The sequence below is a fragment of the Triturus cristatus genome, chromosome 2_2 (genome assembly GCF_964204655.1).
Source record: "Triturus cristatus chromosome 2_2, aTriCri1.1, whole genome shotgun sequence".
In the NCBI taxonomy this organism is placed as follows: Eukaryota; Metazoa; Chordata; class Amphibia; order Caudata; family Salamandridae; genus Triturus; species Triturus cristatus.
The window spans coordinates 630,948,353-630,972,398 of NC_140582.1; the positions used below are offsets into that span (position 1 = coordinate 630,948,353).

Consider the following 24,046-nt stretch of genomic DNA (forward strand, 5'->3'; position numbering starts at 1 on the left):
CATGAGATGATGCGGGGGAATGTAAAGGGGTACTTCGACTTGGATGGAGTACACCTCTCCCAAATAGGCATGGACCTGTTTTTATTGGATTTAAGCGAAGCAGGTAAAGAGCTAGGTTGGTGGGGGGCCCTGGCTGCGACGGTTAGCCGCCTCCAGGGCTGTGGCGGAGTTACAGGGCGATCTGGAAGCAGGCCGGTACAAAGGGTACCTCTGCGCGGCACCACGTGGTGCCTGAGCCAAAACGAGGAGCCTCCAGAGAGGTCCCGGAAGCCGGTCGGCGCCCCGCTAGGCCTGCGGGCGGTTGTGGGCCTGAACAACCGGGGGCTTGCTATGCGACGCTCCGCCCCGAGAGGGGGGGGTGTGAGTAGAATTTCAACGCCACGTGATCGAAAAAAGAATCACTTGGGGGGCAGCACTTGCGGGTCGTTCCCGTGCTGCCCGGCTCATCAGGCGGGGCAGGTGAAGTAGATGGCCGCCTGCCCTTGGATCGCCCGTAAGATAACCCACCTATTACATATCCTGGAATTATGTAATAAATCCTGCAGCATTTGTTACCCATTTACAACTGTTTCTTGTGTCTTCTTTGGGTAACCTAATTTGGGGGAGGGGGGAAAGCGGGGTGCCCCTGGGGGTACTATGCCGCTGACCGCGGCCCCCGCAGGGGGCCACTCGGCGGTCGGCGCCTTAGTGGCCCCGGGGCCCCGGTCACCCCTCCCCACTCCCTCCTTCGGGGGGGGCGGGGGCAGGGATCCTGATTGTTGCCCCCCCTCCGTGTCGGGGGCCGGAAGTGACGCGCAAGGCACGTCACTTCCAGGCCCAGGTGTGAGGGGAAGGCTATTTAGCCTTCCCCCACCCTCACTGGCGACCTCTTTGTCGCCCACCTCGCCTTTTTACCCTCCCTACCGCTTACCCGGCGTGGTGTGGTGGGGTGGGGTTTTTGGCTGAACGTTTTAATGTTTTTATTTTCGTTGCAGGCGGAGTTACAGGGCGATCTGGAAGCAGGCCGGTACAAAGGGTACCTCTGCGCGGCACCACGTGGTGCCTGAGCCAAAACGAGGAGCCTCCAGAGAGGTCCCGGAAGCCGGTCGGCGCCCCGCTAGGCCTGCGGGCGGTTGTGGGCCTGAACAACCGGGGGCTTGCTATGCGACGCTCCGCCCCGAGAGGGGGGGTGTGAGTAGAATTTCAACGGCACGTGATCGAAAAAAGAATCACTTGGGGGGCAGCACTTGCGGGTCGTTCCCGTGCTGCCCGGCTCATCAGGCGGGGCAGGTGAAGTAGATGGCCGCCTGCCCTTGGATCGCCCGTAAGATAACCCACCTATTACATATCCTGGAATTATGTAATACATCCTGCAGCATTTGTTACCCATTTACAACTGTTTCTTGTGTCTTCTTTGGGTAACCTAATTTGGGGGAGGGGGGAAAGCGGGGTGCCCCTGGGGGTACTATGTACCGGCCCATTTAAAGCACTGCTTATAAGTGAATAAAAAGTGCCAATTGGGTTTAAGGCAATTTTAATATGTTCTAGAGAGTGAGCGCAAGCACTTTAGCAGTGGTAAAGTGCGGTTATAAGTGCACAGAGTCCTAAAGCAAACAAAAACGAATTCTGGTACCGACCTCTTTGTTAACGGCCTTTGTGTTCTTTACTCGTGTCAGTCTCCGTCTTCTTAAGGAATACAACAGTGCACGTCAAGAGAAATATAAACATTATTATAGCTGTTGCTACGGTGTTCCAATGTTGTTTTGGAACACGCGAATCTGGTATTAAACACATAACAAACGCAGCGTTAAAAAAAAACTCGGATATTTTGGAGTAAAAAATATAGCTGTTCTGTATAATTCAATGCACGGGGCTTATTCACACAGCCATTTTTCAGGGGAAGAAACATAAAGCTGTCATTCCCGTTTTATATTTTCGCATCATAGTACAAAGCAAAGGTCATTGTATATTGACATACGCAGGGTGACCCAATTGATATGCAGACAATCCAGGCAGTTTACACACACCTCTTTTGAAGCATCTGGTAGCTGCAGGTGTATTTTATACTCCTTATGAATGCAGATCTACGGGTTCCAGAAACCTCAGGTACCATTGCATCAGACTGCCAGCCCAGAGCTTGGGCAGACGCGCAACAGTTTGTAAGCTCTGCGTGCATCGATGTGTATATATGCCTTGGTCGTTCATCGTTCATTGATCATCTAGCTGGGTCTGGCTAAGACACAGACGATGGTTCTGCAAAGGCAGGGAGAGGAGAGACGAGGCTGATGATTCCTGCAATAGTGGAGCGGCGCAGAACAGAAACTCAGCCGTGAATTTTTCACAGATTTTTTGTTTTTGAAAGTAAGGTACTTGATGCGCAAGCGCTTTTACAGTTTAAACGGGGGGTGATGTGTAGTGGTATCTTGGTGCTTTTTTATGGGCTTTCGTAATGTGCAAAGAACTGTTTAATATATATATATATTTTGGGGCAGTTTTACATAGCGCGAACTCGACCCGAAGGTATCAGAGCGCTGTGCAGCAGCATTATTTTGCTGCTCATGCGCCCTGTCCGCGTTGATAATGTATCCTACCGTTAGACATATTTAAAGGGAAACGTACGTACCGTGGTCCCCGTAACTGGTAATTTCATTTGTTTTTTCAGCTCAACTGCTGCAAGACTATATATATATATAGTTGGAGAATGCAGGGGACGTGCTCATATGCTTTATCCTTGCAGCAGCTGAGCTAAGAAGAAATGACATTTTTTACCAGTAACGAACCACAAGCTCAGCACATATTTTTGTTTCCCTTTTTAAAAGTCTACTAGTAAAATAAATTATTAAAGGTTTTGCGTACGGTGTCCTGTAACATGTGATACGTGTGCTGTTCGTTGTCTGTTCTATAACCGAACGCGTAACTACGGTTGACTGCCCACACACCTGTCAGGTCCACGTGTCAGTAGGGTGACCAACTGGTATGGGTGCAAATTCAGGACGGTCAGTGTAAAAATTCAGGACAGAAGGTCAAAATTCAGGACAAAAATGTGGGACGAAACATACGTTTTACAGACATACCCGAGGAGGTCGCACAATAGTATATAAGTACGTGAATAGACAACCAAAATAAGTACAAGTCAAAATAAGTTTATATAAGGTTGAGACAATCGTGCACTTCACAGTTTTTCAGTATGCGCGCAGCTTTACAAAGCAACATCGGGCCCTTTCTGCAATCAAGATTTGTGCTAATGTAACAATAAACATTAAATAGTAATTTTTATTTGTATGTTTAAATCTTACTTTTAAATGTAGTTAAAAACGCTGTTCCTGTCCCATGACCTTAAGAAGCACTTCGCTGAATAGCCTAATGTATTCATTTTTGCTCCGAATTCTTTTACCGTGCACCATTTATTTATTAAGGGATAATATTTTCAGGGACATCAGAAACTGAACTGAATACTATTTTTTAAAGTGGTTTTCACTTCTATCCTTCACAAATATCCACCTTGACCGTGTGGTAAATGACCTACAGATGGAGGTTTTGCACAAACGATTGCTTTGCCTCCGACAGTTATTTTATTTTTATTTTCTCCTTCATGGCGCCAAGACAAAAGCAGAATGTCTTGCCCTAGTCTGATGCAGGAGAAACCACACCACATGCTGTCACTACGATAGGACCCATTGTCATTCTATATGTGATATTCAGCTGCAGTCTCAGAATGACAATGGGCCAGTCCACAGCCTGTGCGAGGTTCAGGAGGGGCGGCTGCAGGCAGCCTCAGTCTACAGTTTAAAAGATAAGTGCGAGAGGCCCGAGTGAAAACTTTTAAACTCATGGGCCCTCTAGCAGGTGAACAGCTTACCTTCCTGAAATTCCCCAATTTGATTTTAGTATTATGTTTGTAAGGCATCCGTAATTTGGGGAACACCAAATTACGGACCTCTTACGGACATCATACGAAAATAACAGATGGTCCGTGAAATTTACAGATGGTTGGTCACCCTACGTGTCATATGAATTTTACGCCACCAGTCAGAACTGCCCATTAAGCCAACAGTACTTTGCTTACTGGGATTTGTCATTCCTTGTTTAGAATGAAAAAAGTGAAACTAGCGCTCCACAATGCTAAGTGCTGTTTTTCGCGTCGCCGAGAACAGTTCAGGTGTCTGCTTTGAGAATAGTCTCCCTAGTTTGATTTTTTTGGCTCACTAAATGGAGTCCTTCACCAAATGCTCCTAGCTTCTTTCCCTCTAAACCAGGGATCTTCAAACGTTTTTGTTCTGAGACCCACCAAGCAAAATATTTTTTTGTTGCCCCCCGCCCCCTTCAGAGTTTTATGGCAAAAACTGTGGTGCAGAGCTGATTGTACGGGATGGGGCTTATAAGATCCTTTTAGGGGAACCTTTTCTGTAGCTCATAATCCACTTTAAGTGTTAGATTAATAAAATGCAAATATATAGAACAAAACCAGAAATTGGCCAAAACACAATGTTCATCATAATTCGGGTGTTGTGAGAGTGTCACTCCCTTGGCCCAAATGCAGCTGCAGCCCTGAGAAGCAGGCTGTCTCCTCTGTCTCTTTCATCCGTTCCCCACCAGACCATCACTACAGTCTTTGAAACAGACTCTGTCCCGTTCAGAAACAAAATGAACTCTCATGTGTTGCCCGCTCTTTTGTGTACTGATTGCAGTGTTTAAGGGAGGCTGAGGGTTGCCCCGATTTAGCTTCTCACTTCGCCTTGTTTTTCTACAGTTAAGACTGTTTTCCCTACTCGCAATGGCTAGTCAGATTTCATCAGGGCAAGCTATAAGTCGTACTCGCCCATTCTACAAACTGACAAATCAGCTGTTCTATTCACTCACAAAGTGAATGAGCAATAAAGATGCCTTTAAATCTTGTTTTTTATCTTGTTACCAGGGGTGTAACACAGGCCCCCGAAGTGCGGGGGGGGGCCACAACCTCCAGGGGGCCTCCTCAGCACCGCACTTAGACCGGAGAGCTCCAGGTTGAGTCCGGAGGAGGCCCCTCCACGCACCCTGCAGGGGGGCCCCCCTCAGGTTTCGTTACACCACTGCTTGTCACATTCGCTCTGCATTCAGAGACCCAGGTCAAAAGTCAGTTTGTCTTCCCACATTTGCTTTTCTTTCTCTGACTGTGGAAGTTAGAGGATTTTGTAAAGTAAACGGAGTGACAATCATGCTAGGGAAAGCATGTGAAACACAACATTGAAATAGCTAATAAGTGAACTGTACAAACATTTCAAAATATATTTCAGTAGTTATGAAAGCACATTTTAACATTTCCATGTCGTAATAAAAAGATTTTTATAGCGCGGCTCCCAAGACATATTGTTTGGGGTCAAGGACAACAAGTTTTCATGTGTATTTTGTCCTTGGGACAAGTAGGCCCAACCTACAGAACAAACCCTTTGGCTGCTAGTTTACAGTACCACATTATGGATCTGGGAAAGGCATTGCCTGCAGTTAAGGTAATATTTGTGTCCATGTGTTAATGCCGTTCAAACTTGTATTCATGGTTCATTAATGCAAAGCCTTTATCATTCGGGTGAGCACTCTAAGTACATGTTGTGAGCTCAGACTGCACTACTGACAGTGTTTCCAGTATAAAAATATGTACACACGTTTTCAATGTTTAGCAATATGAGGCTATGTATACTGCTCCCAGAATGCTCTTTGATTAGATGCAAATATTTGCAGAAGCTTGAAAGCAAAATTGATGATTCTTTGCTTCCAGAATAAACTGTTCACAAAATAATGCAAAACTACTGAAAAAATATAGGTACAATTTCTTAGCAGCATCATTTAGTAAAATGTATTGATGTACGCTAGTATTTCCCAAAAATATTCATAATGGAAATTCTGTGTAACCAGTTTTAATAAGATTATGGGAAACATAAAAATAAACAAGCATTGCTAAAACCAGTGGGTATGAAATTGTTGGTCAGTCTTTTGGTTTTCTCAATGCGTGGCTTGTTATGGCATGGTTTTTGTAAAACCTAATTGGTGGTGAAGGTGCCGGGCCCTCACCATTATAACAAACATCGGCAAAAGCAAAAACAAATTAGTCTCTAAAAGAACACATTGCACAGTAGTTCCTGGCACTGAACAAAATTACTGTGTGTTGATATGCTCCTTGTGAAAGAACAGAATGCTTTCACTCATAGTGAATCTAGCCGACAGACAGAGAGAGAGAGAGATGCAACATTTTCATAAACACAAAAGGTCATGGTTAATGCCAGACCCAATTAGGGGCCCAATTATCAAATAACGTGCACCCATGTTCTTGGATATAGTGCAGATATACGACTTTTGTGAATTCACAAGACTTTACAGAAGTAGGCCAAAATATAGCACTCCTAGAAAATATTTGTACACTGCATTTTAGCATGAGCAAATATGCAGGTGTAGATTTGCTCATGCGAATGTTTACATGTTCACTTTCCCTCCAACCATTCTTTTCCCAACCTGGAAGAAGTTTTATGTCTGCCATGGTCAGGAATAAATGTCCAACCATTCTCAGTATTGGAAAAGATTAGAGAAGAGTTGGTGAAAACCCTTAAAACATGCAAGTTAGTAGGTTTGCACAGACTCAAAAGGACATGCCAACCCTTGAACTGTTGCTTACTATTACCTTCAGCCCCAGTATGTAGATCTGTAGTAATGTGGCAACATAAGGGGATTGCTAGTATTCAAACCCTACTATGAAAGGAGCCCTGGCATAATCAGAGAGTCTATTTCAGGGCTCTTATATAATGAGATTGCTTCCATAATTTGTCACCGCATTACAAGGCACAAAAGGGACAAGTGGATTTTGTTACAGGACAAGTAGATTTATGAAGCAACCTGTCCCATGCACAAGTAGATATTTTATTAAATTCCACACCCCTGATTGTACTTGGTGATATGCAAATTAGAAATATTATTGCTGATACCCAATTTCCAAACATTGTTTGTACGCTGTATAGTTTTATCAGTAAAACTACATGTTTGTGGGGAAAGTTTGCGGCAATTTCAATGGAAAATGTGCTCTCTGTAAATGACGGTGCACTACCACATTATGCTTTAGTATTATTAACCCGTTCTGTGCTTCGAACGGCCCCGGCTGTCTCACGTCACAGTGGGTGTGTGCGGAGGACGGCCGCGGGCCGTCCGAACCCCGCCCACCTAATAAATCACCCGCACCGTGGCGGAATTCGCGCTGCGGTCAACGGGTTAAAAGTGAGTTTTTAAACATGAACTGAGAAATCTGCCTGCCTCCGCCCTGATGACAATGCTATTAGCGAACTGAAAAGGAAGAAAGGGTCATGCATACGCTATATGTGGGCTTGCTTCTTATTCATGGAGCAAATGTTTAGTCTATAATTGTTGTTTTTTAAAAGTGTTTTTTGTGCAGCAGAAATGCTAAAAAGGTGCTTTTATATCTGATAATCAAGAAAAAGGGTGCTTCCTAAAATATTTGCCTAGAATAACACAGTTTGAGACCAGTTTACTATCCAGAACATTACAGTTAGGTCAAGTAGATAGTTAACGTTACTAGACCTGGAGGTCTAGTAACATTTTAATGATTTTTTGATGCCTGCATTTGCTAGCAAAATGTGCAGTCCCCTCTGATACTTGTTAAAAAGAACCCCCTACTTGCTTCACCCCCTTCCACCTCTGCTGTCTCCAACAATAGCTAAGGTGTCTCCTCCGCTTCAGTTTTCCCCTCACGTGGACCTTTGGTGCAAGGTCCAAATCAAACATGGCACAGCAAAGGTGCCCTGAACCCTAATTCAATGAAGGATAATAAAACAGCCATATTTGATGTTTAGTTGCCTCTACACCCCCCCCGGCCCTAGGGGCACTGCACTTGCAGAAACAGTGACACCTCCAGCTTTGCTACTGGGCCATCATTCTTAGACCAAAGGCCCAAAGCAGGTTACCTACCCCTTTTTGTGGAAGGAACAAAAAACAACATAAAACCCCACATTTTACTCCTTTTGCTTAGGCCTTGTTGGGTTATCTGGGCCCTAATGCAAGTGAGGTAATGGGCCCATCCCCTTTCTGCTAATAGTACAGCTGCAATTTGGGTGCAGTGGCATCAAAACCCTGGCCTCAAAGCCACTGCTCCTACTGCACTAACAGCAGTGATTGCCCTTTAAAAACTGATTCTCAATTCCCCCCACCTTCCTCAGGGCATCCATCTAAAGAAGTTACTTGTGCCCTTTTGTAAACAAAAAATGTGCCCTACATAGCGTCCCCTCTTCTGGATCATTTCTTCAACGCTATTCGTAGATCTTGCTCATTTCTTCTTTCTCCTGGGACATTACTATGAGGCCCCAGGAGTTCATACTATCAGAGCTCTGGGTCTAAATGTGACCATGCTGGTCTCCTCCCTGCCATCGCCTCCCTCAACTCACCTTAAAGGACATCTGGACTGAGGTCAAAGTGGTTGTCCTCTACAAGGACTGACATGCCCATGCTTTTCTAATTTTATAAAAATATTTTCCATGCTTTTTGTTAAAAAATAATCCTCAATGGTTAATGTGGACGTTGAGATGCCTCTGGGTGAATGTTGAAGGAGGGCAGGGGGGAGTGGATTTATGGATCTCCTGTGCTGTGAAGCTGCAGAAGGGACAGAGAACTAAAAAGGAAATAGGCCTTCTCACCAGGGTGCCTGCTACCTGAAAAATATGTAAATATGTGCATTTGGTTAATTACATAATGAAAAGGATGCTTTTGAACCAGTCTAGGCTCTAATCAATGGAGTTGCTTCAATTTTTTATGGTGACAAATGTGTATCCTTTTTGAGAATTAATGTAATAGTGTTATCAGCTAAGTTTGGGAAAGCGTCTCAATGGATGATATAACAAGCATTTGCAATGCAATAGGTCTCGCATTACTGAAAATTTGAGCTATTGGCACTGCAAATAATAATGCAACACCAATAGCTCAAATGTTCTTTATTGCGAGACCTGTTGTATTTTAAATGCTTGTTTATTACTAGTTATAGTGAGAGGGAAAGGTGATGCTTTACAGTAGTCATGAGCATAAAGATATGACTTCCAGATATTATCTGGAAAATTGAATTACGTATGATGAGCTGTCGTGGAGGCAGGCAGGGTCGTAGCTTGTTCAATAAGACAGGTGGGTGTGAGCTTCAGATTTACCAACAATTAAGCTGACATCAAGAGAAGCAGTGCTTCAGAGTCAGAGAAGGGAAAAGGAGTGCGGACAGTGAGGGGTTAGCGCCTTGGTAGCTGGTGTTGGTGCTACGGTGACTGGTGCACTCCCCGCTTTTAGCGCCTGGATAGTAGCTGGTGTTGGTGCTACGGGGACTGGGGTGCTCCCCGCTGTTAGCTGGGTAGTAGCCAGTGTAGGTGCTACGGTCACCGGTGCACTCCCCGCTGTTAGCGCCTGGGTGGCAGCTGGTGTTGGTTCTACAGTGACTGGTGCACTCCCCGCTGTTAGCACCTGGATGGTAGCTGGTGTTGGTGCTACGGTGACCAATGCACTCCCCGCTATTAGCGCCTGAGTGGTAGCAGGTGTTGGTGCTACGGTAACCGGTGCACTCCCCGCTGTTAGCGCCTGGGTGGTAGCTGGTGTTGGTGCTACGGGGACTGGGGCGCTCCCCGTTGTTAGCTGGGTAGTAGCCAGTGTTGGTGCTATGGGGACCGGTACGCTCCCTACTGTTTGCACCTGAGGGGTAGGCAGCAGTCTTGGACGTGCTGCAGACATCAGCTTGTGGTAGTGAGCAGATAGTGCTTGAAGCAGAAACATTTATTGCTTACCTCTGTAACACATCCAAACGGGTCCTCAAAACGGCGTCCCTTGTATGGTAGGGGCTGAAAATGTGCACATTTGGATCTATGAATGATGCTTTTTTGAATAGCAGTTTGCGAAAGTGAAAGCGATCGCTTTTGTAAAACATTGAAGCCCGCGAGTGGTGTGCGCGCGCGCCACACAAGCCACGTGGTTTCAATTATCGTGCCCAGGTCTGGGCACGATAATTTAAAACACATGTCAGCAGTGCGCGTAATAGACACCAATAGGCCATGGGCAGAGCAATGCGCCCGCCTTTGGCCTATTACGCAAAGCCCAATCGCGGAAGCCAAAAGGAAAAGCACGAGCGTGTGCAATTCCTAGGTACGTTTTCAGACCCCCTACAAAAGGTCTCTCCCTGCGCAATGCAACGCAGGCACGAGACCTAAAAATGTTGGACTATGTATAGTTTACTTATTGTTAAAATATATACTTTGAAAGCACTTGTTTTATCTTAAACACTTAATAAGTTTGCGGCAGCTTATCGTACACTGTGTCTAATACAATTTTAAAATTATCACTTCCGTTTTCATAGTTCAGTTTGTTACAGGATAGGTCCTCGCAAAGCTAGAAACCGGGCCATTGAAATTGTGCAGCTGCTGTGTTTTCCACATAATTATGGAATTTTCTGCATTTGCCTTATATTCCGTTATCTGCTGCATAATCTGCAGATTTTAACAAACATTTTTTTCCAACTCACATGGTTTAAAAGTTACTAAAAACGCAGCAACACCTGTTGCTGCACAGTAGAAGGACCTTTGCAGAGGTGACTAGTCACATTTTAGTTTTTTTATTGCTATATTTGGGTGATAAACTGGTGAGGTGCAACCTATACCCGGACAGTGTTAACAAGTGTAGAAATGAGAAAATAGTTAAATAATTCCGTCTCAAAATGTGCTGCATTACGTCGCATATTTGCCTTTTCTTGCCATATAACTTAGTCAATCCTGCCACCTATTTTGGCTCTTCCCAGCTTCATAATTCCAGTGGCCCTTCTTATAAATACACATGTCACTCTTCCCCTTTGTGCTAATCAGGATTCAGTTCTTTGGCTCTCTGACACACATACAAACATCTGCAGTGATCGAATTATCCAATTGAAATTTCATAATATAAAAAAAGACTGCTTTTCCCACTGATTAGTTTAACTTGCATTTATTTTGCATCCAGGTTTGTGCGTTGTTTTTATATTCAGATATGTAAAGCTGGAAATTCATCAAGACACAGAATATTTGATTCTTTTTGGTTGTCTTTTCCCATTGCCACTATGGCAGGCATTACAGTCCCTGCTTTTTAAAGCACTTTAACCCTGCATGTAAAGGAAGGCAGCCTGGAAAAGTGCCAAATAAACAATGTTGCACTTCCTGTCCATCTTCATTTACAAATCCGTAGAGGCATTTGATCCTCCTGGGAATGAAGCCTCAGACCCCCAGAGAGGCGCCCTACAGTTTGAAGACTTCTGCTCTAAACCCCATCCAGTGAAATCGTAGCTGTAAAGTTTCCCAGGTCCCATGCCTGTCCAGTTATTGCAGTATAGAGCTTTTCTTAGACTTCTGGGACTTGAAGTCCTGTTTTTTATACTGGGTTAAAAAAGACTACAAGTCCCAGACCTGTAAGAACAAGCATTTGCAATGCAATAGGACTCGCATTTACGCGAGACCTATTGCATTGCAAACGAGCAGGCGGGGGGCAGGGAGCGCAAAGGCACGAACAAAAGGAGTGCTGGGAGGGGCGAGAAGGCACGGACTGCGGGAGGGTGGGGGAGAAAATAGTACTGGAAGTAAAGAGGCCAGAAGCCATGTAACGATACAAATGACATCATGGCCGTCATAGGGAGGGACTAACAGGCCTATAAACCAATGGAAGGGAGCATTTAATAAAGGACAAAGACACAAGCCAATGAAAAAGATGGGCGGCGGAGTGGGCATGGCTTCTCTCCCATACTCAACTACCCCAGATCAACCCCAGAGCAGCGCTTGCGCGCTGGCTCAGGGCTCAACCTGAAAAAGTGGACTGGCCTCACTAGTCGCGCACTGACCTTGGAAACTTGGTAGCTACGTGAAATTAGTAATACATATTTATCCTCTGCTCTGCTTCGTTTCCCAGGCCCGTGCATAATGGGATGCCCTAGTCTAGATTTTTTTCTTAATTCAGGGATACGTAGTCCCTTTTTTCTTCCATTTTAAACTAAGAACTACATGTCCCAAAATTGAAAGAAAAACTGGACCGGGGCATCACATCATGTATGGACCTTGGAAGCTATGGATTGAGAACTCACCGAAGAGCAAGTTCTGTGGTGCCCCATACACAATCCTCAACATAAATTTGAATGGGTCCTTTTTGATCCACATAAAGCATTTTCAAATGCATGTAAGTTGTTCAATGTGTTTTAGGCAGTGTTTTAAGTGGGATGAAAAAGGTGGGATTCGTGGTGGGGGTTGAGTGTCTAAAGAGTTGTGTGGCATTAGCTTAACTAGAGTCCCTTTACAAGAGGGTTTTCATATGTAATTAAGGACGTAGCTTAACCCGTAAACTATAATCCTCAATCTGCTCACCACACACATTATCTCTTTCCTCTTCAGCACTCTTTTCGCTCTTCCGCTTCACGTATTTACTTTCATTTTCTCCACATCGCCAACCATATACACAAACAACTCTTACCTACTCAGCTATGAACAGTGATTTTTTTAAAACTTTGGCGCTGTCACTATTTCACCAGCTGTTAAGTCGTTCACACTCTTTCCCAAAGAATCCCCATTACTACACATGTTCCCATCGCTCTTTGCACTCTGCAGCAAGGCCAATTTTTGGATATGTATGGATTCTGAACACCTGTATGACCCATTGACAGGCACTGAGAAACTTGAACTAGCTGGTGCCCCATCATAAACACCCGCAGCTTGAACTCACGCAGACATGTGGAGATGACTCCGTTCATAGGATCCAATTTAAAGTCATAACCTGCATGGGAAAAAAACCTACATAAACACAACAGCTGGGAAAAGTAAATACTCTAACAGAATGCAAGATGTAGCAAAACATGTAATATATAGACCGCAACTTCATCACTGATCTGGATTACCTTAACATTTTTGCAGTTAGAGTTTTTGCCTGTAAATATAAAGATGAGAGGATTTGGCCCGAGGGGGACCTGGTACAAAGTCAGTTTTTAACTCTGGCTGGATCAGAGACCTGACCGCTCCCTGCCCACTTAAATCCCTGAGATTAGGGGCCATGAGTTAAATGTATAATTGCCTTTACTTCACTCGTCCCAGTCATTACATCATGAGGGGGACTCCACACTCTGGACAGAAAAAACACACAGTTTTCTAGTAAACACTCCTGGGTATAATATAAGGCAGAGGTCTTCAAACATTTGTAGGTTGAGCCCCCCAGCTGAATTTTGTTTTAGATGTCAGACCCCCCCCATCCCCCCACCACCTGACAGAAATTTCTAGAAACTGGTACACTACATAATCGACCACCACACGCTTATCCCGGGCCATATCTGGTAAATAATGTTCAACACAATAAGAGTGTTTAGTAAACTACAGGTTTGTGGTGAAATGACAGAGGCTTATTACACAGCTCAAAACATAATTTTCCAAGAGAAAATGTGTGCAAATTGTTTTTACTAGGATGCTTTGTTTTACACATGACATAGATAGATAATAACACCACCAACATTAATGTGACAGATGTGCCTGTTTTTTGCCACAGAGATGGTCAATCTGTGGATGGATTTTTGCTAAGCCATCCACCGGTTGTGTGCCACATACAGTCTTGAACGGTACTTAGTCTTTGATACCGCAAATGCTGAGAACCCAATCTCACATAAATAGGACGAGCTGAAAGGGAAGAGAGTTTTGATACCAGTTTCTCTCAAAGCTGAATACTCTGCAAACCTTTTCAGCCAAAACAGTGACTCTAAGGCAGACCGTGTTATCAGATTTTTCGAGCACTCCCTAGCTCAGAGCTGGTACATGAGGAACAATTCTTCTCTAGAAATCATTAACAAACGTTTTAGGCAGCATTATAATGGGATAATTGCCCACCATCCAGTTATGGATCCAAAGACAAAGGTGAAAGTCCACAGAGAGGGCGCTGAACGAACACCTCATTCAGAATTCCTTAGTGGTACGATAAGTTACTTGCCTACAGCAGTGGGGGTTTAGGACACATGTCAGGCTTATGTTTAAAAAAATAGATCTAATTATAAATGAATGATGTTGCCTATTTTACTTCAGAGCAATGTTGTTGACAGACTTTTTGGTGGCAGGGACATGTTAAGGATATTGGGGGCCCCTGTTCAGAACAGCTTTGAGTTTATGATTCACTTTCAGCTCTGCCCTACCCTCTTTAGCCAGGCTACTAACGGTGCAAGGGACTATGGTCGAAATTCAAAAAGTGTTTACTTCTAATATTCAGAGATGGGGATGTGTGTTTTCACTTTTGTAATACAGCAGCAGCCCACTAATTTTACATTGAATAATATCTGTCATATCCTCCAATTTCTCATATGTGAGAACCCGTTTTGATCTAAAATTAAAAAGTTTATGGTTTGCATGAAACAAACACATTTCTCTGCAAATAGTAAAAGACTCTTTCACGTCAATCACATTAATAAGAAATGAAAAAAACCGGTATTTAAAAGAATCTGTTTAGAAGTTATTCCAGGCCAACAGGGCAAAAACAGAGTTGTCTCTATCAAGGGCCCCACTGAAAGGCTGGATTGCCGTGCATGTAAATGTGTATTTTTAGGTCCCGCCTACGCAGTGCGCATGCGCTGCATAGGAAAAAGATATTTAGCAATCGGCACAGTTTTGTGGGCAAAAACGTGCACACGTTGCATTGCTTTCAATGGCAACGCGTGCACGTCTGGCGATTCCCTTGCGGGAGCGAGCAACGGCGCCATATGTTAGCAATTCTGCTCGCTCCCGCAAGGGAATCCGGCGCAGGCCCCCTCCTCTCCCTGCTGCCGCGCGCGCTTGTTATTTCCGTGCCTCTATTCACCTATGACACATTTAAAGCGCAAAAAACTCTTAACACGCTCCGTCCTGTGCGCCAGTCAGATAATTTAGCTTTCTTCCAAGCTGTGCCCCAAAGAGGTCATAATAATTTTGAACGTCGTTTGGGAGAATAGCGTATCAGATTAGACGCTAGGGACGTAAGGTCACGCTGGAAGGGGAAAGGTGATCTACTATTCATTCAAATTCCATAACACAGATACTCTTTTTAGACCCACACAGGCTCCTTCTGGGTATCCTGTCACGTAGAAGAGGAAGTACCTTCTCCCCTCTGTCAGGGAGATCTTAAGGGTGTCCAGTGTAATATTGAAGGCATTGCAGAAATTCTATTTTAAAAATGGGAGAACGTGAAGTAAGTCAAAGCGGGAGCTAAGGGAATCACAGCAGGGGACTGGGTGGGGGGTGAGGAGCTGTGACCCTGTGTGGTAGCTAGTGGTAGTCGTGTGTGATTAAAAAAAAAGAATAGGACAGTTAACTTTGAGCGCCTCTGCACAACCACATCACTCGCACGCACAGGAGCAGAGGTCCACACCACCACAGAGGCAGCACTTACACCGTGAAGTGGTTGACGAAGCACTTCCCGCCCGTGGGCTGCTTCAGGAAGTTGTAGATGTGGCCTTGCACGTTGGTCCTGGAGAGCAGGGTTCGGCGCGCGCTGTAGATGGACATGAAGGGGTCCATGCTGACGCGGGGTATGTTGGTAGTCACCAGCACCGTCTCGTCCTTTGGGTCCGGGGCGGTGGGCTGTCCGTTGCCTCCCGCCACTTTGTGTGGGGGCATGCGCTCGTATTGGGCAATGGCTGCGTTCTCGGCCATATCCATAGCCGACTGCTTCTTGTGGCTGTCCCGTCTGGAGGACAGTGTCCGGGACAGGCTCCAACGCCGGCCTTCCGGAGAGAGGGACATGGGGTGCTCGAAGTCTGGGCTCCTTCCCGAGGTGCTCCTGCTCTGACCTCTGGATCGGAAGGCAGGGGTGCCTCGGTGCCTGGGTTCCTCAGTGCCTGACCCAGGGTGCTCCCTCCTTGGAAGTTCGTAGTCCCGTCCCTGGCAGCTCCAGTCTGCCCTTCAGTGGCAGGGCTTGCGGTGCGCTCTGGGCACTCAGTGCCGAAGCAGAAGGGAGAGGGGTGGAGGAGAATGGCACCAAATACCTACCCGTATCTGGCCCGGGCACCCCTCAGAACTTGCTTTCAAACTCGAGCATGTCACAGAGGGAGTCCTGAAGAGGGAGAGCCCTGCTCCTCCTCCTGCGCACACCGGCTGGGAGGGACCTTTCCACATGCACCGCCAAACTTCAGCCGCAGGTTCCCTCTCTGCCTCCCATCTAGAGACTACACCTAGGAGTCTCTCGCTCCTCTACTTGGATTGAAATTACTGCTCCCTCCCTCACTTCACCCTCCTTAGTCCCCCCAGCCCCCTGCTGAGACTAAAGCCCCAGGTTATTCACTTCCTGCAGTGAATGCACACCACAAGATGGGGCTCGGCTGCTGGGGCTTCTGCGTGAGGGTCCAGGCGCTCCTTGCCTCCGCTACTCACACTAACGATCCTGCTAAATTTACTTCCGCATGCCCTTGTCAGCCTTCCCAAACTGATACAAAGTTTCCCCGGTCTCTGTAGCACGTCGCAGTTTTTTAATTTCAAGGGGGAAACTCCTCAAAGTTCCTGAAAGTAAAAAATCTTCCTTTGTAGATTAACAAGGAACAACCAAGGCGTGAGTGAGCTGTGCTTCTCCGCGGTCCTAAAACCCGTATGATTTATAAAGTTATCCGCTCCAACCCCTCGTGGAAGCTGCTGGGCTGTAGACCTGACGAGCTGTAAAACAACGACCATCCCTGTTCTGCGCGGGAGCTATTCCGTGTCCCAGCAGGGCAGTTTCACTTCACAGTCCAGCACTTGTAATTCGCGGCTCCCGGTGAAAGACAGCACAGCAGCAGTACGCTCTAATAACTACCAGGTTTTAAGTTTGCTTATGTGTTACATTTCAGTGTTTTCAGTGTGCGTATGTGTGACATGTATGACATTTCAAGTGATACTTTATTGCGTGGAGAACAAAGTAGTTAACTCCATAAAGTGTGTTTTATTTCTAAAGTCACTTGTTTTGTGAAATGCAATGAATGCACTGGCAATGGCCTTGAAACAAATGCAGTACCTTTGTGACTTTGCCCAGTGTTGCTGGAGAGCAATAGAAGACCAGCCCATCTATGAATATAAGCAAAGGAGAAACCAACTTGCAAATGTCTGCATGGATTACACATGGGCTTTGACTCAACACCACACAATCACTCTGAAATGGGATGTTTGGGCTTTATGTACAAATCTATGACTTTAGGAAGGGGTGGCGCCCTACAGGAAAAATAAAATATCATGTTATTATAATTTTATTTTTCAGTACTTTTCAGTAGGGGCGGGGTGGGCTGGACTGCCAACAGAGGAGTGGCAGGCACTTCCTAAGTGTGCTTGCCGGTTTGGTCGGGCGACTTGGTCATTCCAAGCCATCATGCACACCTGACATGTTCTCCATCGGGCTGTGTTGCTCAGCCTGGATGGAGAACATGCCCAGGCTCCCAGTCCCTATCGGAGCGCCGAACCAATGATCGCGCTATCAGCAGCGTCATCATTGACTCAGGGAGTCTGGAAGCCTGGGTGCTTCCTGTTCCCGTTTCCTGCCCCTGTAGTCCTTTAAGCAGGCGAAGATGACGAGAGGCGGCAGCAGGCAGGTAAGTGATTTAAAAAAAAAAATTTTGGTCAGTCCCTCATTCATTGGAGCGGCAGCTGATTCTTTGGGATCTCTGACAAACTCTTTGAAGCATCAGTGATTTGCACACCAATTAAAAAGAAAAATGAGTTTCAGCAGGTTCATTGCGGGCACTGACGGGCTCTTTGAGGCATCGGTGACTCCCACACCAGTTAAAAACAAGCATTGGCATAGCCAATAGGTCTCGCTTTTGGGACCTTATAAGTATTTAGTTATGCAACACAATACCCTTGGTGCAACAACATTAACTGTTGCATGGATAAACACTTATAAGGTCCCAAAGGCGAGACCTATTGGCTGTGCCAATGCTTGTTTGTAATTTAGGATGAAAGCCTTGTTGGGGCACGACCTTCCCATTCTTGTGTACAGGGGCGTAACTAGACCCGAACTTCGGGTGGGGGCTAACACTAATGCACCTAATCTCTCTATAGCACCTTTCTGGCAAACATTTCATGTCTTTTTTATAGCGTTACTCATAGTTTACTCACACTCAGTTCTTTGATCTGCATGGTACATGTTCTGTGTAGCAGGCACATTAAACATCTGTGCTGTGTGGGTGGCAGGAGTGACCATGTGAGTGCGCAGTGAGCCATGCAACAGTGTGAGAATAGGGTAAGAGGAGTGACTGCAGGGTGAGTGAGGTGACCATATGAATGTGGGTGCAGATGTAAGTGCAGAGTGGGGCGAAATAATGTATGGTTAGTGATGGGCTTATTTGAGTGAGATTGCAGATTGAGCAGTGAGGGGGCAGGTGAGTGAAGTGTCACGTGAGTGCAGGTTGAGTAGTGTGCTTGTGTGACTGCAGGGTGAGGTACAGGGTGAACAGCATTGTAAGTGCAGAGTGATCACTGTGAGTGCAGGGTAAGCGGGTGAATGGTGTAAGTGCATGTGGATCAGCGTGAGGGCATTGTGATCACTGTGAGTGCAGGGTGAGCCTGAAAGTGAAGGGCAAGAATGAGGAGCGAGTTGTCTGAATGCAGGGTGCTTTCCCAGACACTCGAAGTAAACTCAGCATGTTATTGATGGCAGCGTAGGGTTTCAGCTATGTTAAACTATTGCGATCATGGCATTAACCAGGGATCTAGGGTGGAGCAAATAAATGTGCTGATCTTGCAACAAATTTCCAGTTTCATGATTAGGGTTGCCAGCTCATTATATTGATGTCCCAGGCGGTACAAAAATTAGCAGCCACCTAAAGATGTGTTGTCAGCACTTAGCTATGCATACTTTGAACAGCAAATATAAATAGAAAGCACTTTTAATTGTGTTCTATGGCTGCCTGAAAGATCCACGACTGATATTAAAAGGGAACAAAGACATAAAAGGCACATTACTAATCAATACATACTTCTTTATTTATTACCCTATTTAGTGTCAAGACAAGCAATTCGCAGGCTGTTTAAACAAGACATGGCTGGCATTTTTCTTTTGGCAACTTGAAACCCTTTTATCCCTGTGGGCGTTGCGCGCTTGCCTGTTTAATTTTAAAAGAAACATTCTCCTTTCTAGGAAGAGCTAACCCGCCCAGGACGGGGCTAAATTCGTAGAGCTGAAATGCTTCAGCTGCCGTGGGAGGCAGGGAGTGTCCTCTGCTAAAATTGAATGCAACACACAGGCAGTCATTTCCGCTGCAGGGGGAGGCAAGGAGTCTCTGCTATTAAATCGAACTTGAAGGAATAGACCGTCCACAGTGGGCTGTCTGTTCATTTGCTTTGGGTTTTATTTCATCCCTACGAATTAACCCCATCCTGGGACGGTTAGCTCCTTAGCTCGACAAAGGCAAGCTTTTAGGGTGGAGTGCGCACCCCCCCCTGAGATGGTGTTGCGCCCCCCACAGATTGAAGAACTCTGATCTAAGACATGTCCTTACCCAGAATCCCTCTGTTGGTTTTTCTGTCATCTGGGCTGAGGATACATGAGACGTGTAGATTGGAGGATGGAAGACTTCCCTGCTGGGCTAGAGAATCCCTATTCCTCTGCTCCGTAGAATTCTTGACCTTCCATGCAGGACGACAGTGTACATCTTCTGCGGGTCTTCCTTTAAGTTGCATGTTGCCAGTCCTCTTTCAGGCCATGGTGCGGCTTGGGGGTATGGCCATCTCTCTTTTTTTCTGGCTATCGGTAGCATGGAGATTGGTGCGTGTCTATGGAGGGTTGGATTCAGGCTACCTCCTTCTTGCTTCTCTTGCTCCTGAGGTGGTCATCGTTGAGGAAGAGGGTGCTTAGTGTTCAGAGAAGGTAGGAGCTTTTTCTGTGCCCTGTTGTCTCTGGCCCTAGTTGGTAGAGAGCAGTGGTATCATTAAGGGTTAGGTATATTTTTGCACCCCCTCTTTGTGCTCCTGCCGCTTCAGCTTTTGTTGTGGACCGTAAAAGATTAGCAGAAAATTTCAGTCACTGCTCGTGCTCAGAAATAGGATCTCCGAGCATGCACGTTCTATCTCTTCCAGCTGGGGCACTCAGAAACGCTTCTGGCAAATAAAACAAGCAATGCTTACCTGCCTTCAGGCGTGCTGCTTATATCAGTTTGCTGGTTTTTCCTCTTGTATTTTTCTTCTACATTTGGAAGAATTTCTGTGCTTTTGCTGCTATTTGCCTATTGTTGGTACCTGCGTTGCTGCTGCTGTTTGCCATGGGTAAGCATTTTTCAAAGAGGCATCACACTTCTCTTTCTAGGTCCCCTTCCTTTTCTGAAGATGAATTCTCCTCTCTCTCCCGTAAAGGAGTCGGAGGAAGAAAGGATTCAGCGCATTGTCCTGGAAACTGTAATGACATTTAGAGACGATTCCAGGAAGGACTGTGCTAAGGAGGGGGGGGGGGGGGGGTGTGGGGGGGTGTTCAGAAACCTGTGGATGATCTCCTTTCAGCATCTGGTATTTCCTCAGACACTCAGATAGCTCCTGACCATAGAAGGGAAATATATCTCTAAGGAAGTACATTCTTTCTCGTGTTCTGGAAAATATGGGATTTCCTACTATCGGACGGCTTTCCTCCTCTCTGGATAATTTGCTTCCGCAGTTTCATAAGCCTCCTAATGTGGGTCTTCTGATTCACCAGTTTATTTTAGAAGCAATCAGAAGTGAGTGGAAGGATCCTGAAAAAAAATTCTCTCCCAAGATTGATAATGAAACTTTACCCTTTGGAAGTCGTGGAGGCTGTTGTCTCCGATACTGTCCGGCTAGACTCCTTTGTGGCCAGTTTGGTGTGTTATTCTTCTATGTATACAAGTATATTCTTAAAAGCCTAGCGGAAAAGAAAGTAGCTTCTTCCTTTAAGAAGGCTTTTTTCTGGCTGTCACTGTGCTCCTAGAGTTTGAGTTCATGGGGTATATACCACCCAGTCTTCGATTTTAGACTTCAAGCTGCTCTTTCAGGCGATTTGAGAAGAAAACACAGTCTTCCTCTGCTGGAGTCTTTGGAACAACAGATTAAGTTCCACTGTGACATAGCCTTTGATGTAGTGAGGTCCCCAGCTCTGCGTTTGGAGCATTCATTTCGGCCAGGCAGAATCTTTATTTGAAGGACTGGAGGACTGATGCGGCCCAGAAAGCGACTGCCCTTAAGGTGCCTTTTGAGGGCCAGAAATTGTTTAGAGCAGGCTTGGAGGAGAGGCTCTCCAACCTCTTCAAGAAGAGGAAACCCTCCTCATCCTTAAGGAAATCAATGAGTAATTCAACCAGATCTTCTAGATGGCAATCTTTCAAGCAATCGTCAAGAAGGAATACATCAGATCCTTCCTCCATATCCCAGTGTAAATCTTCTTCGTTTTGTTATTTCATGAAACAGAAATCGGATGTAGAATCCAAGACACAGAATTCCTGACTATACTGGGGCGCTGGCACCCTTACAAGTGAACAGTGTCAGAGAAAGGTGGACTTACTTGGCCTTTTGGATAAGTTTGTATCATAGGATTCTCTACATCAAAGGAAGGAGTGAGGCTCTGTAGAGGCTCATTGGTGGTGGCTGCCTTGTTGCGCTGGATGGCTCATTGTTCCTGAACTGCGCAAGCGCTCTGTTTTTACTGCCATTCAAGTGTGAAGGAGGGTTGATGGCCGGGAGATTACTATGACGTAACCAGATTCTTCTCAAACAAGGGCTATTGCATTTAGAAACAATGCGTATGGTGTCAAACATTGCCATTATTGCAGGGATTCTGCTCAGGAAGAGAACTATGCTTGGCACCATAGAACATCACCATACCACCTCAGTATCCATGAGCCGGAGTCCAACTAGCTATAGTGCCTCACTTGCCCACCAAACCTAACCAGGGAAACAAGTCAGTTGGCACCCCAGAACACAACACTCTCAGCACATGCTTCATGATGTTCTTAAAACTGAGTGGTTATGTTTTACCAAACTTGCATGCTTTACGTTTTGTTTGTATATTTGTGTTCCAGGTCAGTTTGCCTGACCAGGTCCAGGTAAAGTTGCGCCTTGTGACCTGATATGTGACTGTCTACTATTTCTCATTGAGATTTACACTTAGATTCTAGCCACAAAGTAGTGTAGGTTGGTAACACCAGGTCCTGAAGAATTGCCATTTGATCCTTGTGGACAACCAGAGGCAAGAAACATGCCGACTACATTATTCTACCACTTGTTGAATTGAGCTCAGTAAAGACCATTATTTCTGAATTGAGCACCACATTTTTACCTGGGGTAGTGTGGTTTTCTCATTAAATAAATTGCAATTAAGCAGCACTACTCCTATTTTTAGACACTTCCCATCACCACACCACACTACACTACCCAAACACCCACACTTCACTGACGGCTTCAAAAAAGTTCCTTGGCAAAGAGCCCCTTGGTGGGTGATCATCGGGCATTTCTGCGCTGGCCTGACGAGAAGCATGCCCAAATGATGAGGCATGATGCCTCTCGGGGTGTGTGAGGGCACTTGCTCCTATTTGGAACCCTTGTTTCTGTGACCTGGAACTCTCCAATTTCTGTTGTCTGATAGGAACTGCACTCCCGCAATTATAATTCACTGGCCACAATAACCACCCTCCAGGTCTTGAATATGAAGAATTAAAGAGTGGCGGCACTTCCGCTAAAGCGAAGGAGCGTTGCCCTACTGCTATTTACACAGTGCACAAAAGAAAAAGAAAATGATGATAATAGGACGGTATAATCATTTTTCTTTTTCTTTGTGGCACTCTGAGCCAGGTGAGGTCGGGGCTGAGCTCTGAGACGCCAAGCAGAGTGAAGAATGGTTTGCACTCCTCTAAATGCACCATACTGTTTGGCCGGCCCTCTGGAGCTGGCCAAACTGTCATGCGCACTTGGCATAGTCTTCATTGGGCTGTGTTGCACAGCCCCATGGAGAACATGCCCAGGCAGTGCCCGAGCGTACAAACAGGACGCTCAGACCAATCAGGACGCTGCTTCTGCAGCGAAGTGGTTGGTTGGGAGAGCCCGAAAGCCTGAGTGCTTCCGGTGCTGTTGCAGAACTTAGGAGGATGGAGGAGAGGTGGTGCGGCGGCGAAGGAAAAGGTATGTTTTTAAAATTATTATATTTTTAATCGTTTCGGGAACCCTCCCGACCCTCCGCACACCCCACCACCTCTGTTCCGAGGCAGCTGCCACTGGATTTAGATGTACCATTCTGTACCATGCTATTTAATTTGTCTTCAATATAATTTGTTAATTCTGCCTACAATCAAAGAGGGCCACTGAGGGAATGGTCGGTGCATTCAATACTTAACTTTTCGCCAATCTCAAACAATTAGTCTTCTAAATTGTTCATTTAGGAAAATCATCTGTGTGAGAATTAAACGGGCTTGAATTAAGGTTAACCTGCCCTGAACGTGCCAGGACTTCGTACCCCAAATCGATTTTAAATCAATAGTGCCCTTCCAGTAATCATAGCCTTTTAAGGCCAACTGATTGACAAACCTAGGGGTATATATAAGCTTAGTTTGAGTAAGCATATATTTCTTTGGTGGCGTTGGGGTTAATTTAAAATAATATGATGTCTAGTCTGAGGTGTTTTAATCCAATGAAATATGTGCATTTGTTGTTTTGCTTTTTGGAACTCTTGAGGGGGAATCATTGTTCCATTTTGTATAATTTAAATGGGACGTAGTCCATTTGTTGTGTGCAAAAAATGGTGCCCATAATGATGGTTACAGAACATTTTGTCATGATTAGCAGAATTAAGATATAGATCCTCTGATTCAAAAACAGTATAATATTCTAATTCAGAAAGCATAGAATGTACATTGTCAACAACCCAATCATCCAAATTCAACCCAGGTACTTTTACATCGCCGGTAGAAACTTTGACGACATATGGTATCTGCAGGATCTACGCAGGACCGAATATGTCGAAAGGAACTTTATCCCAAACAATTCCATTAGTCACTGGAACGGCTGACATGTTAAGAAGTCTCTTTTCAGTTTGTGATGAAGAATGAGGGGCCAACACCCCGTCGACAAGTTCTGTAACCGAACGTTCCAGAAAGTAATGGCCT

The 24,046-nt window shown here is 45.5% G+C and overlaps 1 protein-coding gene across 3 annotated transcripts in view; it reads left to right on the top strand.

Moving 5' to 3' along the window:
* Positions 1–2,002: 2,002 nt before the first annotated feature.
* The window catches only part of AADAT (aminoadipate aminotransferase), a 286,660-nt gene continuing 264,616 nt past the window's right edge, over positions 2,003–24,046 (top strand). The window contains exon 1 of one of the 3 annotated variants that reach the window (XM_085641829.1): positions 2,003–2,085. In XM_085641829.1, the coding sequence (XP_085497955.1) occupies positions 2,052–2,085 (34 nt within the window). In that variant the 5' untranslated portion in view covers positions 2,003–2,051. The other 2 variants (XM_085641831.1, XM_085641830.1) reach the window with 2 other exon arrangements.